Genomic DNA, 20,696 nt, shown 5'->3' on the forward strand with positions numbered 1-20,696 from the left:
CTGGTGTAAAATGGTTGAGTAAGGATTTTGAGAACTGTGTTGTAACGAGAGTAATGTTTCAGAATTCAAAGACTTTTCTCTTAGGGTTGGATTAGAGGATTTGTTCATATGGGATAAAAATCAAAGGAGGAGGAAGTTAAAGAAGGTGGCTAGCAGGTAAAAGAGATGAAAAGGGAACAGATGTAAAGTAGAAGAGAGAGAGCAGTTCAGATGAGATATAACTGATGCTGCTTGAAATCTTTGATGATGTTAAATGTTCAGCGCTATGAACTTGAACCATACATCTGAGTAGGGTTGTCCTGAAAAGTTTGCTGTAGATACATTTGTTAGGTCGTTGTGGGCATCACCCTCTTTGGAAAAATAATTAGGTATATCAGCGTTTTAAGGGTGTCTGTGTGAAATCAGAGGATTAGGTAATGATGCATGAAAAGCCATGACCCCAAAAGATTTTGAGATTAAATAAATAGATTATGTGCTAGACCTACCCTCTGAAAGAGGAAGAGGAAGAGGAATTCTGATCTTCAAGATGATTTTGATTTTATTCATTTTGCTTTTGTTGGGTAAGAATTATTGGTAAATGAAACATTTTATTTGGTAGCAGTTTACTTATGTGTACTAAATTACTTTTTTGTATAAGTCATATATATAATACAGTAAATGATTGGGAAAAATTTTCCTAACTCTGAAGTCTCGGGTGACAAAGGGCAGAACCAAATTGAGTACTATATCTCTTCCTGTGGTGTGGGTTTATTTAGGCTGAATTCATTTTTTTCTTTTATTATAGGTTGATTTCATTTACTGTAATGATACAGTATGTTTCTGGTTCGTTGTATGTATATAGAGATTATTCAGTTTTCAAAGTTATAGTACACATTTTTTCCTTGTAATCAAAATATGTAGATTGGGTCACTGAAGAACTATTAAATACTTTCATTTATCAAACTGCATCATATTGGGAGTAACCAGAACTATAGGGTATTACAGGAAATGTCAATGACTTAATGGGAATTTGAAGTTTAGAAAGAGGTGAATGACTATTATGGTATTGTTTGAACTTTTCTTAGTAGTACCGTTACAATTCAATTCCAGGTATCTACACACGGTTATAGTCAAAATCAAATTCTGGTGTGGAGATACCCATCTCTGGCTCAAGTGGCAAAATTGACAGGACACACGTACCGTGTTCTGTATTTAGCAATGTCTCCAGATGGAGAAGCTATTGTTACTGGAGCAGGAGATGAAACTCTAAGATTTTGGAATGTCTTCAGCAAGGCAAGATCACAAAAGGTAGGTCAGCTGGATTTTATTATTTATTATTATTATTTTTTAAGATGGCATATTTTTTCTGACCATCTTAATTCTTCAGTGAATTATTACTATTATTATTATCATTATTGCTATCATTGCTATTAGTCCAAATGTGCAAAATGCCCTCATGTGAAAAGAGAAAAAGGGAAGAATTAGTATACTATGTAAAAAAATAAGCACCATTACAGGTAACTAAAGAAACTAATGTAATTGCGGAGTTCAATAATTGCCTTGAAATTCATCACTCATTCTTGCTTGCACCAGCAGTTTTTTCTCAAGTCAAAAAGTTGGTTTGGATTATTTTTGTAGCCTAGTTGATGGATCACCATTTTTCTTGTTAGAAGTTAAGCTAATTATTATGCTATTAATATTATATAAGTCTAAAGACTAAAAGAACTTAAACAAATGATAGCAAAATTTATACATAATTTTTCACCAGCCAGGGAAGAGTCTTTATAATAAATAATCACTTTATAGTTAGAACTTATGGTGTATAGTATCATGAAATAAAAATCATCTTCTGTAAATATAGAGGAAATACATTATCAAGAAATCAGTCAGATAGGCCCTCAAGCTGGTAATTGTCAATCTCAATAGGTTTTTGGCCATCATCCAGTGACAATCATTGGATGCACAATATTGGAGAGATATGACAGCAAACTTAAGTTTCTATGAATTCTAAGTTAAAAGATTGTTATGCAGACAGCTCCAAAAATACATTGAATTTTTCAAACTGCAATATGAATCCTCATAAAATTCACAAGGTGAATGCTATGTGATGGGGACAGGGAATAGTGCCACCAATGCACTTCAAACACGGTGCTCTATAGGTATTACTTACGGTTCTTTGCAGCATCCCTTTGGCCCCTAGCTGTAACCTGTCATTCCTTTTACTGTGCCTCCTTTGATATTCTTTATTCCTTATAACTCTCCACCCTCTTCTAACAATTGTTTCATAGTGCAACTGCAAAGTTTTCTTCCTGTTACACTTTTGTAACCTTTTACTCCTAATTTTCTTTTAAGCACTGAATGACCTCGTAGGTCCCAGTACTTGGCCTTCAGCTTATATTTTGTATACATATTCTATGTGATAATGTGACTATACAATACTATTTTATTTCAGGAATCCAAATCAGCTCTGAATCTCTTCACTTCATTGCGATGACTGACATGTAATAAATATAATTTTATGCTTACTGTAAATATTTAAATGTTATATTTCTATTTTTGAGTTCCTTATTTGGGTTTTGTGTGCATCTTTGATCGATGCAATAGCAATGTGAATGATACGTACGGATACAATCCTTTGCTTTTCTTAAGCCTGACTACTTAGGGTATTGTTAGGGGAAGGGTTTTTTTAAGTTGTTATTAAATTTTTTGTTGGTCGTTGCAAGGTATGATTTAGGTGAGAGACAAGTAGCTGATAGCTGTTGCTCTTATCAATTTGTTTTGTTGCTATTATGTTATTATTTTCTTATTTAGCTTTAATTTTGTGGAGGCTATTGTGTAGGACAAAAAAGTGCCTTTTGTCATGCTTAGTCTGAAAGGGAACGAGTAAATGGATTATGGGGAACAGGATAAGTGATAGTTCTTCATCATAAGACAGGGACAATTGTAGAAATGAATAAGAATGGAAGCAGAGTGATTCAGCAGCATCTCGGTAGCAAGAGAATTACAGTAGCCATTCAACCAACTATTGTATTCAGTGGATTGATTATGCTGAGAAATATAGCCTGCTTGATTAATGTTACTTGGTCTTTAAAGACCAACAACAAGCTTTTCTTATAGCAAAGGAATACTAATTTATTAGTCACAAATAAGATGGTGAATCTTTAACAGACAAATGTAATTGGGAGTGAAGGCTGTAATTTTCTGTCCATATTGTCTGTAATTCACTTCTGCCAAGACAAGATATTATAAGACCATCCTAAATTTCAAAACAGTGTTCCCTATGGGAATGAATAAGACTACCCTGTATGTTATATATGAATAAAAAAAAAATTGGCTTTGAAATATCAAAGGTACATGATTTCGTCAAATTTGATTTAGAAATTGCATATTCGTGCCAATGCAAGTGCAAAACTCAAACACCCAACATGGTTGGTAAATGAAATTTTTACTTTTATTTTCATCAGATAGGAAGGGTGAAAAGAGAGGAAAATGTTAAATGTTCTTCATGAAGGTGCTTATCACTCATTTTAGTATCACTATTAATGTTATTTATAATGCTGTAGTTATTCAAAATGTTTACCCATTGTTTGAAATAATGCTAATAGGTCATTAGCTTGCTAAGCTAGTAAAATGGCCATTTGTGATGTGAGAGAACATAGTTATGACCAGTTAATGTGAAAATATCAAAACTTAAAGAAAGTCAACAAATAGAACTTTGGACACAAGTCCTAAAATGAAGACAAAATGATGGCATATTGACAGCACCTATGTAGCATCTCATCACACTCTTGATCATTTACATCCATAAGACTGAGTGGAAATTTATTGCACCAATTTACTGGGGATGGAATGGCAGACCTCTCATTCATGGCAGTGCGTATTGTTGCATCTCAATGACCGTGGATGCTGACCCTGCCAGGTGAGTTACATGCATTAAAAGTAGTGCAGACACCAGAGGTGGTGGTAGAAGTTTTTCGTTGAAATGAAGATGGACAAGGATGGTATTTCTCAGTGATTATTTTAATTCTTAGTTACTGTTGGGAAAAAGTAAGCTACATTTCCAACCAATTAATGTAAAGTTCATGGTGTAAAGCGAATGGTTGACCGGGAGCATGGTACAAGAATGGATGACCAACAGAGTCTTAAGTGTGCTGGAGCTCAGACTTGTATCCTGCTGACTACAGCTCTCACTGAAGCTCATGATTGGAAAATGTGTATGCAACAACTAATGTGAAAGAAAGGGAGTTGGAACACCTTGTGGTAGAAGTACAGGTTTTTCAAGAGAGAATATTTAACCGTTGCAGTACTATTTTCTGAGGCAATTTTTGAAATGGCAGGAAGATAAAAAGAAAGCTTGGATGAAGTGGAAAAAGATTGTTTGTAAAACAAAAGTATCCCATAAATAAACAAGCAAAAAATTTTAAGATGTGTGCAGCAAAGCTTGCACTATTGTATGTAGAAGAAAAATAAGGAAAAAGAAGTCAAATTAAAAGATTTTACAATGGTATGACTAAATAATGCCAAGATCCATAGATTGTATAGATGGAAGATTATATTTTAAACAAGTGGTAGAGATGAGGTATCCATTGGTTGGAAAACAGACTTAGCTGTTGAGATTTGAGACATGAGTGAGGGAATAGCCATTCAAAGTATTAGGACAAAGACCTTTAGAAAAGCTAGGAAATGCAGAATAAATTCAAAATTGAAGATGTAGACCAGGTGGGAATGCAACAGAAAAGTGCCGTGAGAAAGGAGAGAACTGATTTAAATTCTAACCTTGTGGAGGTAAAAAGCCGATATAAAAATGGTGGCGTTAATGAGTTTACTGTAATAGGAAAGTTTTTTTCGTCATCTCTTAGAACAGACAAGAAGTAATGCCTTCAACATGGTATGGCTGTTGGTGTCATCTCATAGGAAGCCACATTGAAGGTTTATGGCTCTGGCCTAATTATGTATTAATATGCTTTAGCTTAGCAGTAACTTAAACCTCCTGTAGTTTGAAATCTTATCACCTGACCAATGATATCCAAAAATTGTCAGTGGGTGCTAACAAGGAACTTATTGCTGAATTTTTTGTTTTTTGTGCAATTACATTTTTTTAATTTAGTTGGTAATAGGGATTTAGAAGTTATATTAAGATCATGCCCCGTATTCATTTTGGATGCAGGTGATTTATCTTTGGTTTAGCTGTATTACTGTGCATGGTGCAAGATCTCATTTTCAGTTCAACAGGAGCCTAAAAAGTACTGCTGTATTTGGACAGCCGATGACCTAGTTTACACAAGGACTACAGAATTTTGTAGGGAAGTTAGCTGCTGCTCTTTAGTCTTAAACTAGTTTAGTTGGTGAGGGTCATCATATATTTTTATTTATATATATATATATATATATATATATATATATATATATATATATGTATATGTATATGTATATGTATATGCAGCTTGAAGCAGTCACTTAACTGTGCTGTAGACAAGATGTGATGGCTAACAGATGCATAGACTAGTTGAAAAATCAGTGGTGTAAAACAGAATAGGGTATGCAAATTTTCTGAGGTATTTGGCCTTCACAGGCTAAGTGGAGAAACAAGAATAAGACGTGCAATAGTTTTGGAAAATTTCCATGTGTGAGTAACCCTTGAAATCTGCTGGTAGAAGTAACTTGGGATCCACTTATGTATCGTTTGTAAGTTGAAGCACTTGAATTGATGTTTCACAATCACTTATTAGGTATATTAGGCTTATGGAAAGCAATGGTTTGTACACTAAAACTTTTTAAACATTTCAGTATTAAGAAGATAATAGGATTGTGTATCATGCCAGTATTTATGTCGGTATGGGCACAATAGCAAATCAGATATTTGTGTTCGGCAAAGATTTTGTATTTCAAGATAAATATAAAGTCATCCTTTAGTCTGTCAACATCATCTGCAGATTGGAACTTGTCATTGAACATGTGTATTTAATTTGCAAGTTGTGATGCACAAGTGCTGTGTAGGTACTTTTCATTCATATTTAAATAGAACTTTAGTTCACGAAGTAGCTCTTTTGTATGGCATCAGGGAGCAGTCGGGTAGAAAAGCAGTGAACTCTTTCTCTGAATTATTGAGTGATTAGGGCATCTTGCAGGAAATACAGCCCTTTTTTGCAATCATAAGTTACACAGATTTTTTTTTTTTTTTTTTTTTTTTTAATTATTCTCATGGAAATCCCAGTTGTTGCACAGCACGATTTCCTATGAGCACCTTTGGAGGGATGTTTTGTCCTGTACACCACTGGTTTTTTTGCATTTTGAAAACTTTTCAGATTTTGTCATTTTTGCAGCTAACAAGTTCAAAGATAAGAAAGACAGACCTGAATATTATTGTTAGTCTTTCCTGTCATTGAACTTGTAAACTAAGGAAAGTGACAATACCAGTAAAAAGACTAGAATTATTAATAAAACTAGTGGTTCAGATAAAAGTTCTAGTGCCCATGCAGTATTATATATAGAAAGACATCTTACATCTTGAACAAATTCATTTTATATTGTGGATAAATGCAAAGTTCATTAAATAAGGGCAACTTCATTAACTTTCTGAGTGCCAAGCCCTCTACTAACCATGTTATTTGGAATATATTGAATTGTTATTAATCTTTTTATAACAAACTGTGATTGATTCCAGCTCTTAAAGTAAGATTAAACTACATCTAAGACAAATGTTAAAGACATACACCAAAAAATGTAGCAGAGGTGGTGAATACCAAAAATAAGGCAGTAGTATTCAATATACAAAATATTTCTGTTCAATCACGTTGCTTTTACTAGAGGATACAGTAGAGGGCAAAGGTTCCTGCTTTTACTTAGATGTTTTCTGATCTGCCCATACCAAAAATACAATTGTATGTATAGTATATGTGTATATTCTACAATAATGTATATAGTTTTATTGTGTAGATTTGTGTATGTGGTTGCATAGATGCTTTTATGTTCTTGACAAAGGTTTGGTTATTTTCATACTGTTAACTCCTCTATTATAGAATTTTTGCCAAAAGATTATTTTTGCTTCACTGAAATCCCAGTAACAGAAGGCCTCATGGTGGATTCATTCACATCAATTTATCAGTCCTTATCAAAATGAACAATGGTAAAAGAGGCTTGTTGTAATTGGTAACATAAAGACAAAATGTAGTAGGATAAGGTCATTAAAATCACTTATACATATCACTGGTCAGAGTAATTAACCCCCATGATGTAACTTGGTGGTCACCATTTTTCTTGCTCAAAGTAGAATATCTTCCTTGATGTCTTCACTTATCTCATCACAACTGTTGTGTTTTTTATTAGTAATTTATAATAAAAACAACCTTTCAGTATATTTTACTTCATATTTGACTTAGTGGTCTGGTTGAATTTAGGTAAAATGAAAGCATTTTCCTACTAAATTAGAGAACTCATTTATCAGAACTTTGGCCTTGTATACATATGTTAAGTTCCAACATCATCTTTGTGTGTCTTTCTCATTTATTGCACCATTTAAAGATATTGTGAATTTGGACATCAGGTTGTCTGTTGGTTTCTTCATAATTATTGTTAGTTTTAAATCTTGGAGAATATCAGTGTTATACATTATCCACCAGCCTTAATTTTCAAAATTTGGTAAACGTCTTCCTTTCAAGAATATATAAATTAATATTTTTAGGTAGCAGATATTTAAAGTTATGTAACACAAAATATCACACATAAGAAATTTAATTGTATTTGCGATTGATTATAGCAACCATGAGCATTGTCAGCCACCTGGTTAGTGGGCAAGATATGTTGAGGGTCAGTTGTTCACAGATAAAGATTACTTCTATTGGTTTGTTTGTCTTTTATTGGCTACTTAATTAAATCTGCTCCTTACACAGGCTTCATATCTCACTTATCAAAATTTTTTTTTATACAACCTGTTATTTTGGAGTCTTAAGTTTCAGCAGTAAATCATTACCTAAATGACCATTTTGATTATGATTCTGTGATATTACAGGATTGCTTAACAGTTCAGTACCACTGTCTGAGTTTCAAGTTTGTGAATGAATTCACCATAGATAGTATACTCTGCGATAGTATACTCTGTGAGCTCAAAGTCTGATATTTTTTGGGGGGTGAGTTAGGAATGTATTTTGTAATTCACACTTGTACAGAGGTAGTAATGTAGTCATATTGTTATTTTTGTAAATTATATTAAGCTTTCTGTACGAATGTAGATATATGTAGTATATAATATTGTGGTCATACAACTTTTGTGCATTTTAGATTCTTATATTTATAATGTTAGGTAGTAAGTTCAGTTTCATCATGACTTAAAATTTTAGTCAGATATTTACATAAATGTCAGCCATAATTTTATTTTGCTTAAAGTAAAGAAAATTGTACCAGGCATTGTTCAAGAATGATTGTATTTGAGATATTATAAATGTACAAATTTCTTTATGTAACTACTCACTAGCAGAGAATGAAAAAATATTCTTTACCCCTAAATACTTTGTGCTCTTTCTCCATTGTTAATCGGGTGGTGCCTTTTCATATAACCAAGTTTCCAAACTGTGGTGTGCTTCCATCGTATGTGTTGATGATTGTATTAAATCCAGTAGAATATGCATTTTTCATCTCGGCATTATTTTTTCAGACTTAGGTTTCATACATTTTCACTTTGCTAGTTTATTGTCCACTAACATTTTTTAAAACCTGTAAGACACTTGATGTGTAAGATCTTTAGGTCTTACACGCAGTATTTGCTGTAACTGACTGAAGGGTTGGTTTCAGGGTTAATGGGTGGGTCAGTTGATATCTGAGTGATTGAACATGCAATTATCAACCATCAGTTATTTGTAGCCAGCTTAAAATTTGTTGTTTAGTAACAACCATTAATTATCTGTAGCCAGCTTAAAATTTGTTGTATAGTAATAGCTATTTTAATTTTGGTTTTATGGGTAGGATAATTATTCAAAGTTCATTAACTTCTTTCATCATTCCTTTATGATATTTTTTATTAAGGAGTAGGATTTCTGCAAATATAAGGAATTAATTGGAACATGGAACATGAAATTTAGGCCAAATACCAAGTGCTGGGACCTATGAGGTCATTCAGCACTTTTTAGGTAAATTGGCTCTGTCTTTACATGTTATAGTACCTTTTATTAGGTTATTATTTATCTTTTAGAAATTAACATTAGATGATTTTGCCAATGACAGCATTCAGTGATTATTTTGGCTTCTCATAGGTCAAGTAAACATTGTCCTCATTGGGCAAAGAGGTCACTTCATTTATTTTGACAGCATTTAAGTAATATCACTGATTTAGCAGATATGGTTTACTTAGCAATAATGTGTAGCTTCATTGTTGAATGTTAAGATACATGAAATGCTATAAAACTGCTACTTACTTGATATCAGACCCATCTAAAGTAATGCTCAAGAGTCACACCCACAGGAAATTAGTAGAATTTAAATTGCCTGTAATATGCTAGTTTAGAACTTTTGTTCATAGCTGACCCTGAAAATTCATACCATCAGGATATGATATTGTAATTTCATTTAATTTTAAGTTTCATATGAATACATGAAGCTTTTGTTTTTATTCTGGTAAAAGTCATGGTGATAATTGAAGGCTGGTTAGTACAAAAACAGAAATTAAACTGTGACTTTGCTTTAAGGAAAGAACTCCCATAGCACATGCCCTGACCCTCCTTTTGACACCCATCATTCTTTATAATCTTTGAGTTTATTTCTCACAGCTTCATGTCACTCTCCCAGTTAGTCAGTGCCCCAGTTTTTGTCATTATTTTGAACTTTCTCTTTTGCTCTTCATGTTTTGTAAAGACTTTTGCTATGTCAGTTACTTTATTTTTTAGTATGCTTTATACAGTACAAATCAGAGCTTGATCATCTCCAATGTGTAGTTTTGTAAGCATTTGTTCCTACAGAAATACAGACCATCACCCTCTATACAGGAGCATCCCTCAGTGCAAGCTGAATCAGTTGTTGAAAGGGAAGGTAGTAAATGGCGGGGGAATACCCCTCAACCATTGACCACCCACTTTTTGAGGAGACATTGATGTGCTCCTGACTACTAGTTTTTTACTTGTTTTGTGCTTGTTTCAGTTTTTTTTGTTTTTAGAGGTTTGAAGGATTAGCTCCTTCATCCCTCTCATATTCATTCTTAATGAATCCCTGCCTTAGTGGCATCAATCAGTGTCTTCCATAACAGCACCAACACACACCCTCTTGATCCTTTCATGAAGGGTACTTAAGAATCAAAACAGGCAGGAAGGAATTGCAGATTTCCTTATTCCTCCCTATTGTCGCTGTCAGTTACTTCCATTCTCTCTCTCTCTCCTTAATGGAAAGGAGTAGAAACCTTCTCACCAGATTGGTGTTAAGACTTCATGTTATCCCTCTCAGAGGTCATGCAAAGTAATCTGTGGAAAGGGCAGCTGGAGTCCCAAGTTTGCTATCCCATCACTTGATGTCTTATCAGACCCTGAGTGGCAGTGATCTGTAGCCAAACCTACAAGTGCGGCAGGCCCTTAGGTTCTTGGGTTGGGAAGAGGCCAAATTCTCTAAATCCAGACCAGTATACAAGACACTCTTCCTTTCAAGAAGAGAAGGAATGACTTTTGACTCATCAGCCTTCGGCATACCATGTATTTACTTGTCAAGTTCCTGTTTTTGACGAGTTGATTTTTTTGAGTTCTTAGTGATTGGGACTTTCATTATTCACAACAAATTTTTTTTTTCTTTTTTTTAAGAAACTTTCTAGTCAGTGTGAATAATGACTACAAACAAAGATTTATTAAAATTAGTACAAACAAAAAGATTAACTGATAAAATGTATTCCAAAAGCTCTTAACAATAACTTCTTAGATGCTTAAGTCTTATGCAATCATAACATGCAAACTGTCATCTAATAACTAAGGAATGTAAATTATATTTGGCAATACATGGTAACATTCAACGTCATACACAAGTTTAAAAGTATCTTAACCTAAAGCTTGTGTCAAAACTGGCAGTGAAGTACAATTTGTTAATCATTTAGTCTGCAACCTTTACAAACATTAGTTAAAATTTATGGTAATGGTCTGCATATGCTTATTAGGAGAATTAACTGTCTTGCGGGTAACAGGTGCATATAAAGCTGTAAGCTGATTCACACCAACATTAGACACTGATGTTGAAGGCCGTATCTGCACGGAAGTAACAGGTGTTGAGTTGGAGCTACCACTTCGAAGTAGAGCTGGCGTTGCAGTCGACACATGAGAGTTGGGTGGACTGGACGTAATTGGTAGCACACTGGTGATTGGAGATGGGGTCGATGCAATTGTCAATAAAGATGACACAGGAGCCAATGAAGGAGAGGTTGCTGAAGGAGGTGGTGGTGGTGATGAGACAGAAATCTCTGCATCATCTTCCTTTTCTTCCAGTTCACCTGCGTCTTTATCCATATCTCCCAGGATGTCCAGCCCCTTTTCACCGTGTTTATGATGAACATTTTCTACATGCCCTTTCAAGTGTTCCTTCTGTGTGAACCTGTACGTGATTAAAAAAAAACACACTTGTTAATAACTAATGGAAATACAAATAAACACTGAGGTATTAATATACTTAAAATTTTCCTGAAAATTACAAACACTCGCTTTAATTGTTTGGCAGCATACAAAATGGCAGACCATTCAAAACTGACATTAGTAATGAACACAAGAGTTTAGATGCTATAAGCATGTGCACAAACTCTCACCTGAAGATTCTTAGTTTCTAGGGGAATACAAACTACATGTTTCATGCATGTGCTGAACTGGCTCTGTATTGACTTAACAAAGGTAAACCCAGTTGGAGATGGAGGAGAGGGGATGTCCTTTCTCACCCAGCTGACACTATCCATGGTCCTTCTGGCTGTGATACAGTTCAGACATATCTTGCATTCTCTTTTTCCATGTGCTGGCTGTTTCCTTTGGGTGAATTTTGTGCCTTTTTTTTTATTTATTCATCTGAAGTGCTTCCTTATGTTATTGGTGCCTTATCTACCTGAATGTGCTATGCTGCGATTGGGTTTTGGTGCTTTTGTGCTCATTGGAGAGCAAACAAGACCAGTACTTTGTTCATATACGAAACAAACCTTCGGTCTTAACATTAGATACTCAGCACCAGCTGGAAACGGTAAAGTTTAAAATAATTGTGTACGCAAGGGACTATTGGCATCTCTGCTTGGTCACGAGACATGTGGAGCCACCCACATACCCCTCTTTAACTTGTGACCCCGTTAGTTATTTTCTTACCGCCTTTTAAGAGAGGACGTGCTTTGCCTCCGTCCTTTTAAAGCCGGTTTAGTTTGCCCCCTGTTGTTTTGAATTTGTTGTTTGGAAGTCCCAGGTATGTGAACATGAAGTCTTCTCATGCTTCGAGACTTCCTGGATATTACAAGAAGCAGATAAATGCCCGGATATTTTCTTCGACGATTTCGTCGTTGAGGTACTCATCATGTAGTAAGTCGTAGGTAAAGAAACTTAAGGTACAGTTAATTCGTTGCCTGTGCTTTGGAATATCACATATTCATATGGATTGCCTGTAAATCCAAAGACTGGGTGTATCAGGATGTGCTTTGGGAAGTAATTATGACTAATTGTGCTCCTTTCCCTGCGGGGAGAGGTGTGCACCGCCATCTTTTCATTCCAAATATGTGGGCAGAGATGATGCAGGTGTGCGGTCGGCGTTAGGCTTATCAGGAGAACCAACCCGAGAAGGACAGTTGGTATGCTATATAACGTCGAGCTGCCATCCAGGGTCCCACGTGATGGATGTCCCTTTTATCCTGATATGCACTGAATGGCAGTCGGATGCGTCGCCATCTGTAAAGAAGCAGATAGTGCAACACGGCACCCTTTGATGTCAGGTTGCTATGCCTACGAGAATAACAACAGCAGCCTTCCACTTCTGGTAGGGTGCTGGCTTCACATCAGAGATGCTCAGTGACGTCATAAACATGACGCCCGCCATGACGTAACTTCACAGCTGCAGCCTACATGGAGACATGCTTCCATTTTCACGTCAAGGTACAAGAGTACTTTACAACTATGCTTTCGGATTTGGAAATTTTTAATGCACATTGTTTTTGAGAGAAATTACAAGCGTTAGGAGATATAACAGTCACATAATGGAAAAGATGCAAGTCTTTCCTCTATATCCTTCCGCTTAGGCGTAACAAGCTTAGGTGACTGGCTCCAAGCCTTTGACGCCAGTGCATTCTCCTGCCAATCCTGGAAAAATAGGGACTTTGTAGCTGATCCTCGAGCCAAGAGAAGAAGTTTCTTCTCCATCTTCGAGCCAGGAGTGTTACACCCCTATTATATGAAAGCACAAGAAGTAGTTGTAACTGTCGAACAAGTGAATGATGGAAGCTTAGTCTAGTGTGGCTGTGAAGAGTTGGAGAAGGCTAGAAATCAGGGACTTCGTGACTGATCCTCGTGCCAAGAGGAGAAGAATAATTTCTTCTTTATCTTCGAGCCAGGACTGTCACTTCCTTGTAAAGTAGAAATGCCACAGCCGGTTGGGTCTCTTGATCTTGGCTGCAAGAGTACCATTAACAGCCTCACGCTTCCATCAAGCGTGACGACGTCATAGCCAAAACCGCTTTCAACATGGCGGTAGTCATGACGTCACAGCCTACTGCTGCCAACCTCTCGTCATCTTCGGTGGCATCATTATATTACACTTTCATTTTGGGAGCACACACTTATGGAAGAATATGAATTTTCTCGTAGGATAAGTGGCTGTGCTGTTATGTGCTCCAGTTATGTTTGGAATAAGAAAGCTTAAGCAGTACTTTAGCTCAGTCAACCTTGGACGGTTGCCTTTTAGGTTGTCAACAGTCCAGTGGTAGCCTAGGTTGTGATAACCATGTTAGCTGTAGAGCTATAACGGCCGTAGAGCTGTAATGGCCGTAGATCCATCACGCCCATGAGAGCTATGAAGGGCTTTGGAAGCATGACGACCATCAGGGCTATAATAGACATGAGTACTATGAAGCCCATGAGGAAATGAAGATCATATGAATACAGCGGACCCCCCGTATTCGCAGATTTCTCTCGGAAACGGAAAATTCGCGCATTCGCGGTATTTTTGTGAGAAATATTCACAAATTCCTGTTTTGTTTTTTTTTTTCTTTCTTTTTCTTTTTCATCATAAAATGCACTTTTTGTGATAAAACTATTAAAAAAACCAAGTATGAAAATTTTGTGTGGGTTTTTCTTGAGTTTTAACTAACAAAATAGGCTGTTATAGCGTTTTTATAGGGGTTCCAAACATTCGCGGGTTCTAACTATTCACGGGGGGTGGTCTGGTACACATCCCCCGCGAATACGGGGGGACCACTGTATGACGATCATAAATAATGTGATGGTCGTAAGGAATACGACGGCCAGAAGGATCAGGACGGTCGTAGGAGGCAACTGTGTAAACAGTGCTGGGTGTACGAATAGTTCGTAAGGGTGCAGTGTTGCCAACTTAGACGGTCATAGGTGGCAACTGTAAACAGTGACGGGCGTAGGAATCTTTCATAAGGGCGCAGTGTTGCCAATTTAGATGAACTTGATACATACGCCGATGCTTTTACAAACTTTTTCCATGGACTGTAGATGTCAGAGTAATGAAATATGATAAAATTGCTCTCATATTTGTATATAGGATTGCAAATAGATACGTTCTCAAATCCTACTGACTATTCGAGATCAAGCCATCGGTGGCCGTCAGAGATCAAAGATGCCACGGCCGTAGGGTCGGATGGTCATGGCGCACCCGGACGTTTGTCAGAGGATAGGAGTGAGTTAACGTCTCCTGTGGCTGAACACAGTACGTTAGAACCGGAGGAAGGAGAAAACCAAGAGTTTCTGGCTTCGTATGTGGAGGTGATTGATTTGATTCTTCAATTCAATAACCTTTCGGGGAGCACGGGGACACCTGGCAGTATGCTTCCCCCGGGGATTGACATGGTGTTTGGATTGAAAAAGGATACGAAGTTGTATGAATTACCTTGTTCAAGTCATGTAGAGTCCGTTTTACAACACGTAAATGCACGGATTGCTGGAAGGCTATGGATTTCTCTTAGTAATTGTATATACAGCCTGAATGGTGGGAATTAACATACTTTGGGTTGACCCTAGAAAACTTCAAACCTTTACAGGTAAGAAGAATTTCCATGTTTTATATACTTGTTGGTATAATCTGGTTTGTTCCTATAAGAATATTGACCAAACACTTCGACTCTTGCACAAGTAGTTAAAGTTAATCGAAAGCTTGGTTCCTTAGAAGTAAAGTACTGTAGAACCATTCTTCTTAATGAAACCGCACGGAAACTTAAGTCGAAAGGAGGAGGTGAACTTCTTTCTTTCGCCACTTAAGGTAGCCAAGCCTAAATAGGGCACTTGTAACCTAAGATGCTATAGCCAAGCTAATTAAGTCAGACCTTTCAGCCTAACATGTGGTTAAATTCGTAGCCTATTCATGCCAGTCCGAGTCTACTGCTACTATCTTAATTAATCTGAGTAGTAGTTCTTAGCTTAGACTGTCCGAACTAACTGGTTTGGGCATGCATGAGCTGGCTTGGACTAGCTAATGGTTGAGGTTTAGTTTCTGAACCTGAATTTACTATCTTAGATTAGTCTGAGTGGTACAATTCTTAGTTAGCTTAGCCTAACTCATAGGTTAGATGGTTCCGACATACATGTCGTACATATCAACTTAGCCTAACAGTAAGTTGATAACTTAGCACGGTGTGGCTACTTTAACATGCCTTCCCTATCTTAGCTTGGGCAAATTAGTAAGGTTATAAGTAAAGCCAAGCATAGACTAGTGCCTAGGCTACCCCATTCGAAACACTTTTACCACCTCAGCCTAGAAGGTTGTGGTTGTAGCCTAGCATGTATAGCCCAAACTTTCTTGAACGACTTTACCCTAACCTACTAAGTCATTTAGTTTCTAGATTAAGCTAGTCTATACTAGCCTAGCCTAGTTAAGAGTACATCTCTCATGAACTTAACCTACCCTAAGTGATGGAGGAGTTAGCCTAGCCTAATCGGTGGAAGAGTTAACCTAGTCTAATTGGTGGAAAAGTTAACCTAGCCTAACCTAACCAAGCCAGGGTCAACCTGGTCTTGCCAACTTGAAATAAGTTAGTCAATTCTTAATTGACTATACCTACTTAGACTAGTCGAAGTGGTTGTTGGCTTGATTAACCTAGAATCTGCAAATGGGTCTCTTCCATCCTGGTCTAGTTTCAATATTGAAGTCATGAACCAAACATAGAGGATTCGAGCTTCAGTTGGCTGAAGCATGGCGTTAGTACCTCATCATATCTGGAAGGGGAAGGTGGGGAGTTTCCCATCTTCAAGAGTGAGGTGGGGTGAAGTGACGTTGGGTACAATTCTGGGCTAGGTTACTCGAGAATAGCATCATGGCGGTTTCTGGCAATATAGGATTTCTCTTTGGGAGGTAGCGTATTGAACATGTGCCCGTATATTGTAACAGATCACCGCATAGGGTGTTTCGTGGTTGGAAAGTAACATTAATTGTGGAAAAATGAGCCATGTCCTGTTAACAGATTAATTCCTTAGACAGGAAGATAATTAGGACTTGTCTGAATAGAATATATTATCATAGGACATTCCCCTGGGGTTTTCCTATGATATCGTCCGTATACGTACTTGGAAAACTTAGTGTATCTTAGTAAATAGCTCTCTTAGGGCTGGCCTGAAGGACTGATATTTTTTATGTGGCTAGGAACCAATTGGTCACCTAGTAATGGGACCTGGAGCTTATTGTGGGATCCGAACCGCAGAAAGAGTGCACAAACCACTCGTCCAGAGAGGAACTTGAGGATTCCATTTGAGATACTGGGAACAACCTGGAGGTTACACAAACTCTATGTTCTACCTGTTCCCAAACAGAAGAAGGGGTTCCAGTAATTAGGGACCCAAGATGAGTGACTGATAAAGTTTATCTTAGCACAAGCATCGCTACCAGGTTCGTGTGGGGAAGAGGCACAACCGATAGGTAGAATTAATATCTCAAGGTATGGAGTTTGCCCAGTATCCCTTTTCCAATTGATAGTTTTAAGATTTTGGGTGTAGTGTGTCACCTTGGATGTAACACGACTCCAAAGGTCTTCGGCTCACATATACAGAATGACTCTGGCCGTAACTGCCTGTACAGAGGAGGTTTCTGTCCATTAAGGGCATTCTGTCAATAGACAATGATCTTGTGGAGAGGGTGTCAAAACAGAGGGAAGTCTCTCTGTAATTACATGTATGGTGATACACACTGGACTGGTGATTGGGCATGTGAATATCACTTCACACTGAGTAATCTTCAGATGAATCAGCAGTAGTGAATTGGCTGGGGCACATAAAAACTCCGATCTGATAAATGAAAACATACTCTGTATCAGAGTAGACTTGATGGGTTACCACCAGGCACATACATTAGTCACATTACAGGAAACTGACCATGGATGGTGGTCTTCCTCTGACCTTGGTAGAGTGGGAGTACTCAATAACCAGGTTTTTGACGTAGACTCAAAAGTAGTTAGGAACAATAATTCCAATTTCCCCCAGAATCCAGGACAATGAGTCAATGCAGCACAGGTCATGACGACAGATACATTTCTCAGTCATGCTCAGTACGGTGTGAGTATGCGTAAGAGACCTTCAGGAGGGCTGTCTTTGACTTGTCAAAGTACTCTGTGGTTATGGAAAGAACTACATCACCTGGAACATAAAGGGGGTAGACGTAAAGGAACAGGCCAAACAGAGACAATCGGTCAAGCCTACTCCTTGTTGTCAAGTTGTACCAATGGGGTCATACAGAAGAGAAGGTCATCAGAGGAATACGTGCCTTCTGGCAGTTAAGAACATATCTGTTAAAATAATCGTGACGGTTGGTCTGTGACTGTATCGAAGCTCAAATTGAGCAATGTTAAGGTGTCTGTCTGTTCATTGAAATTTGAGTGGGTTCATTGTTATGACAAACCACTTTCAATTTCCTGTATATATATAAGGTTGCCCAGAGGTCCTTGGACACAATTTCCTTGGGTCCTTTGGTGGCTGCTCAACAAATGGTGTAACTCATCCAGCACCCCTGGCGGGTCAGTTGGTATCTTGTCTAAGATGATGGTATGAATGTGAAATGGAGGAGATAACTGGCCTCTTTCCTTTTCAATTTTCTGTCTCCTTCTTTACTTCGGGCAGTAAGAAGAGAGTACCATCATAAGCTGGAACGGACAAGGTACAGGTGAGTGAAGCGGCCATACTGTTAGGGTTAGTATCAGTAAGATACCTATCAGTAGCAGGACATTCCTCTCTTTAGCAAGGGGGAGAGGAATGATAACAAACCTACATGAGTGGATGAATTGGTTTGTTAGGAGAACAGATCTTATCTTCCTCAGACACAATGAACTATGACATTGTGTAGAACCCAGAAGTCTGACTCTATGATATTCATATATGTCTTAGATTCTGAAATACTTGTCAGTTGTTTCATAGAATTCTGGTATTCAGAAAACTGATCAAAGGTGGCAAACTCCCAGTTGGTTAATAGTACTTACCTCCCACCAAAAGTAAGTACATATATCCTAATGTTAAGACCGAAGGTTTGTTTCGTACATGAACAAATGACAAATTTTTAACCAATTTGTATTTTTCATAACTTACAAACCTGAGGTTTTTAACATGCAAAGGCCCACCTCTAACCACCCCTCTATTAACTAACCTGGGTTGAAAGAATAACTAACGGGGTCACGAGTTAAAGAGGGGTATATGGGTGGCTCCACATGTCTCGTGACCAAGCACAAATGCCAATAGTCCCTTGCGCACACAATTATTTTAAAGTTTACCGGTTTCCGGCTGGCGCCGAGTATTTATCCTAATGTTAAGACCTCAGGTTTGTAAGTTATGAAAAATACAAATTGGTTAAAAATTTGTCATCTTATGAAGGTCATGATCAACCCTGTTATCATTTTGTGTCACCTAGTGTGGTAGATCAGCACTCAGCATTTGTTCATACACGAACAAACCTTCGGTCTTACAAAAGGATAATTTTCCGCATCCTCCAGCACAGTCTGAGGGAACAGAAAGTGAGATTCTAAAGGTCCCCAATCCTCAATGCCAACAAGGACTCGAGGTCAACCGATCTTGCTATCCTGGACAAAGCCACGTCTCTTCTGATCAGAAGATTAGCCCACAAACTGACGATGAGGTGTGCAAGATACGAGAACGCCTTGCCAGAAGCACTCACCAACCCCTCTGGGGACCTGTCGGACGCTATCTTGGCAATGACCGTCAATGAAGTCCAACCAAGAAACCGTCTGTAACATGGAGGCTGCCATAGACTCCAAAGCTCCTGCTCCAAAGTCAACCCTGGCTTCAGATGAATGACGTCCAGGTTAAGATGACGAGAAATTAAGTAGGCAGAGTTTGTAGCATAATATTTCCTATGCCTCGTGAGTAGAAGGGGAAGCAACTTGGAAGAACCCCTTGAGCGAAGAGACCCATCCCGACTCGTTCACCTTATGCAAGACCGACTGGACCTGCCCCAATAAGAGAGGTTGAAACGACGACTTGAGATCTTGCGTAGCCCCCAGCAAGGCTTCCAAGCAGGAAGGAGTGAAAGACGACTGAGCCTGAGTCCTACTCTCCTAATTGTTGAACCCATGTGAGATCGACAACTTTGGTAAAGGAAAACAAAAACTCTTGCGTGTGTCTCTCCTCCTGCTCCGGCAACAGAGAACGACGATGAGAAGATGCACTCTTACCTAACTCGCCTTCCTCGTGTAAACCAACAGAGGAGCCAGCAGCCAAACAGCCTGAAACTCCAGCCAACCTGTCTGGGCTGGAGTCAAGTGCCAACTGCGACGAACCAACCACAACACTAGGAATATCACTACACACGTACGTGCAAAGGAGAAGCGTCTTGAACACCTGAGAAAGAACAAGAATTCCTTGGAGTCAAACCCCAGGCAGCATCAAGGGAAACATACATTCCTGATGCACTATATCCGCGTTCACAACCTTCGATCTCTTCACAGGCACATCGAGATCCTTACAGTGACGAATAGGCCCCAGTGCGGAAGAATCAGCAACAAGTGCACGAATGTGTGAAGTTGCAACACACTTGCGACTCAATGCAGAGGACGAAGCAGCCCCTGCAGATTGCACAGGGGATGAAACACTAACACTCGCAGGAACACAGGTGTGCTGCTCCTCACTCGTAGACTAAGAAGAGGCAAAGTCCTTAACCTTCCAACGCTTGATACACCGAGGCAGCGGAGATTGGGGAGGAGAGGATGACAGCACTGACTCCTTACACAATCTCTTGGCAGGAGGAGGGGGTGACGCAATACGCTTGTTCCCATCCTCCCAGCTGACATGGCAGCAAACCTATCTTCCAAAACAAGAGTCCAATCTCTTAAGAACCGCCTGACATAAAGCCTTGGATGGATCAGCAAGAGGGCGCCAACGACATGGAAGGGAGATGGGGCGTACTGGATGGCAGCGATGACAATATGGGAGCAAACACTGATGACACAGATGAGTGAGGCATCGCAGCAGAGGAAACTGGGAGTGACGTCATCAATGGAGGTGATTTCAATAGCTGTGCTAATGTTACGGTTTCCCCTCGCCCCGAGGAGGAAGCAGGCGCCACTGGCAGAG

General features: G+C 38.3%; 2 protein-coding genes across 8 annotated transcripts in view; one reads left to right on the forward strand and one right to left on the reverse strand.

The window, feature by feature from the left end:
• Positions 1–6,160, forward strand: part of LOC135195774 (fizzy-related protein homolog) — a 31,585-nt gene extending 25,425 nt beyond the window's left edge. For all 5 annotated transcript variants that reach the window (XM_064222244.1, XM_064222243.1, XM_064222245.1 and 2 more), the window contains exons 10-11: positions 1,090–1,287; positions 2,432–6,160. In XM_064222244.1, coding sequence (XP_064078314.1) covers positions 1,090–1,287; positions 2,432–2,473 — 240 coding nt within the window. In that variant the 3' untranslated portion in view covers positions 2,474–6,160. The remainder of the gene's footprint in view (positions 1–1,089; positions 1,288–2,431) is intronic.
• Positions 6,161–7,905: 1,745 nt separating this feature from the next.
• LOC135195773 (zinc finger and BTB domain-containing protein 49-like) overlaps positions 7,906–20,696 on the reverse strand; it is a 124,370-nt gene continuing 111,579 nt past the window's right edge. For all 3 annotated transcript variants that reach the window (XM_064222234.1, XM_064222233.1, XM_064222235.1), the window contains one exon: positions 7,906–11,529. In XM_064222234.1, coding sequence (XP_064078304.1) covers positions 11,058–11,529 — 472 coding nt within the window. In that variant the 3' untranslated portion in view covers positions 7,906–11,057. The remainder of the gene's footprint in view (positions 11,530–20,696) is intronic.

Source organism: Macrobrachium nipponense, chromosome 16 (assembly GCF_015104395.2).
Source record: "Macrobrachium nipponense isolate FS-2020 chromosome 16, ASM1510439v2, whole genome shotgun sequence".
NCBI lineage: Eukaryota > Metazoa > Arthropoda > Malacostraca > Decapoda > Palaemonidae > Macrobrachium > Macrobrachium nipponense.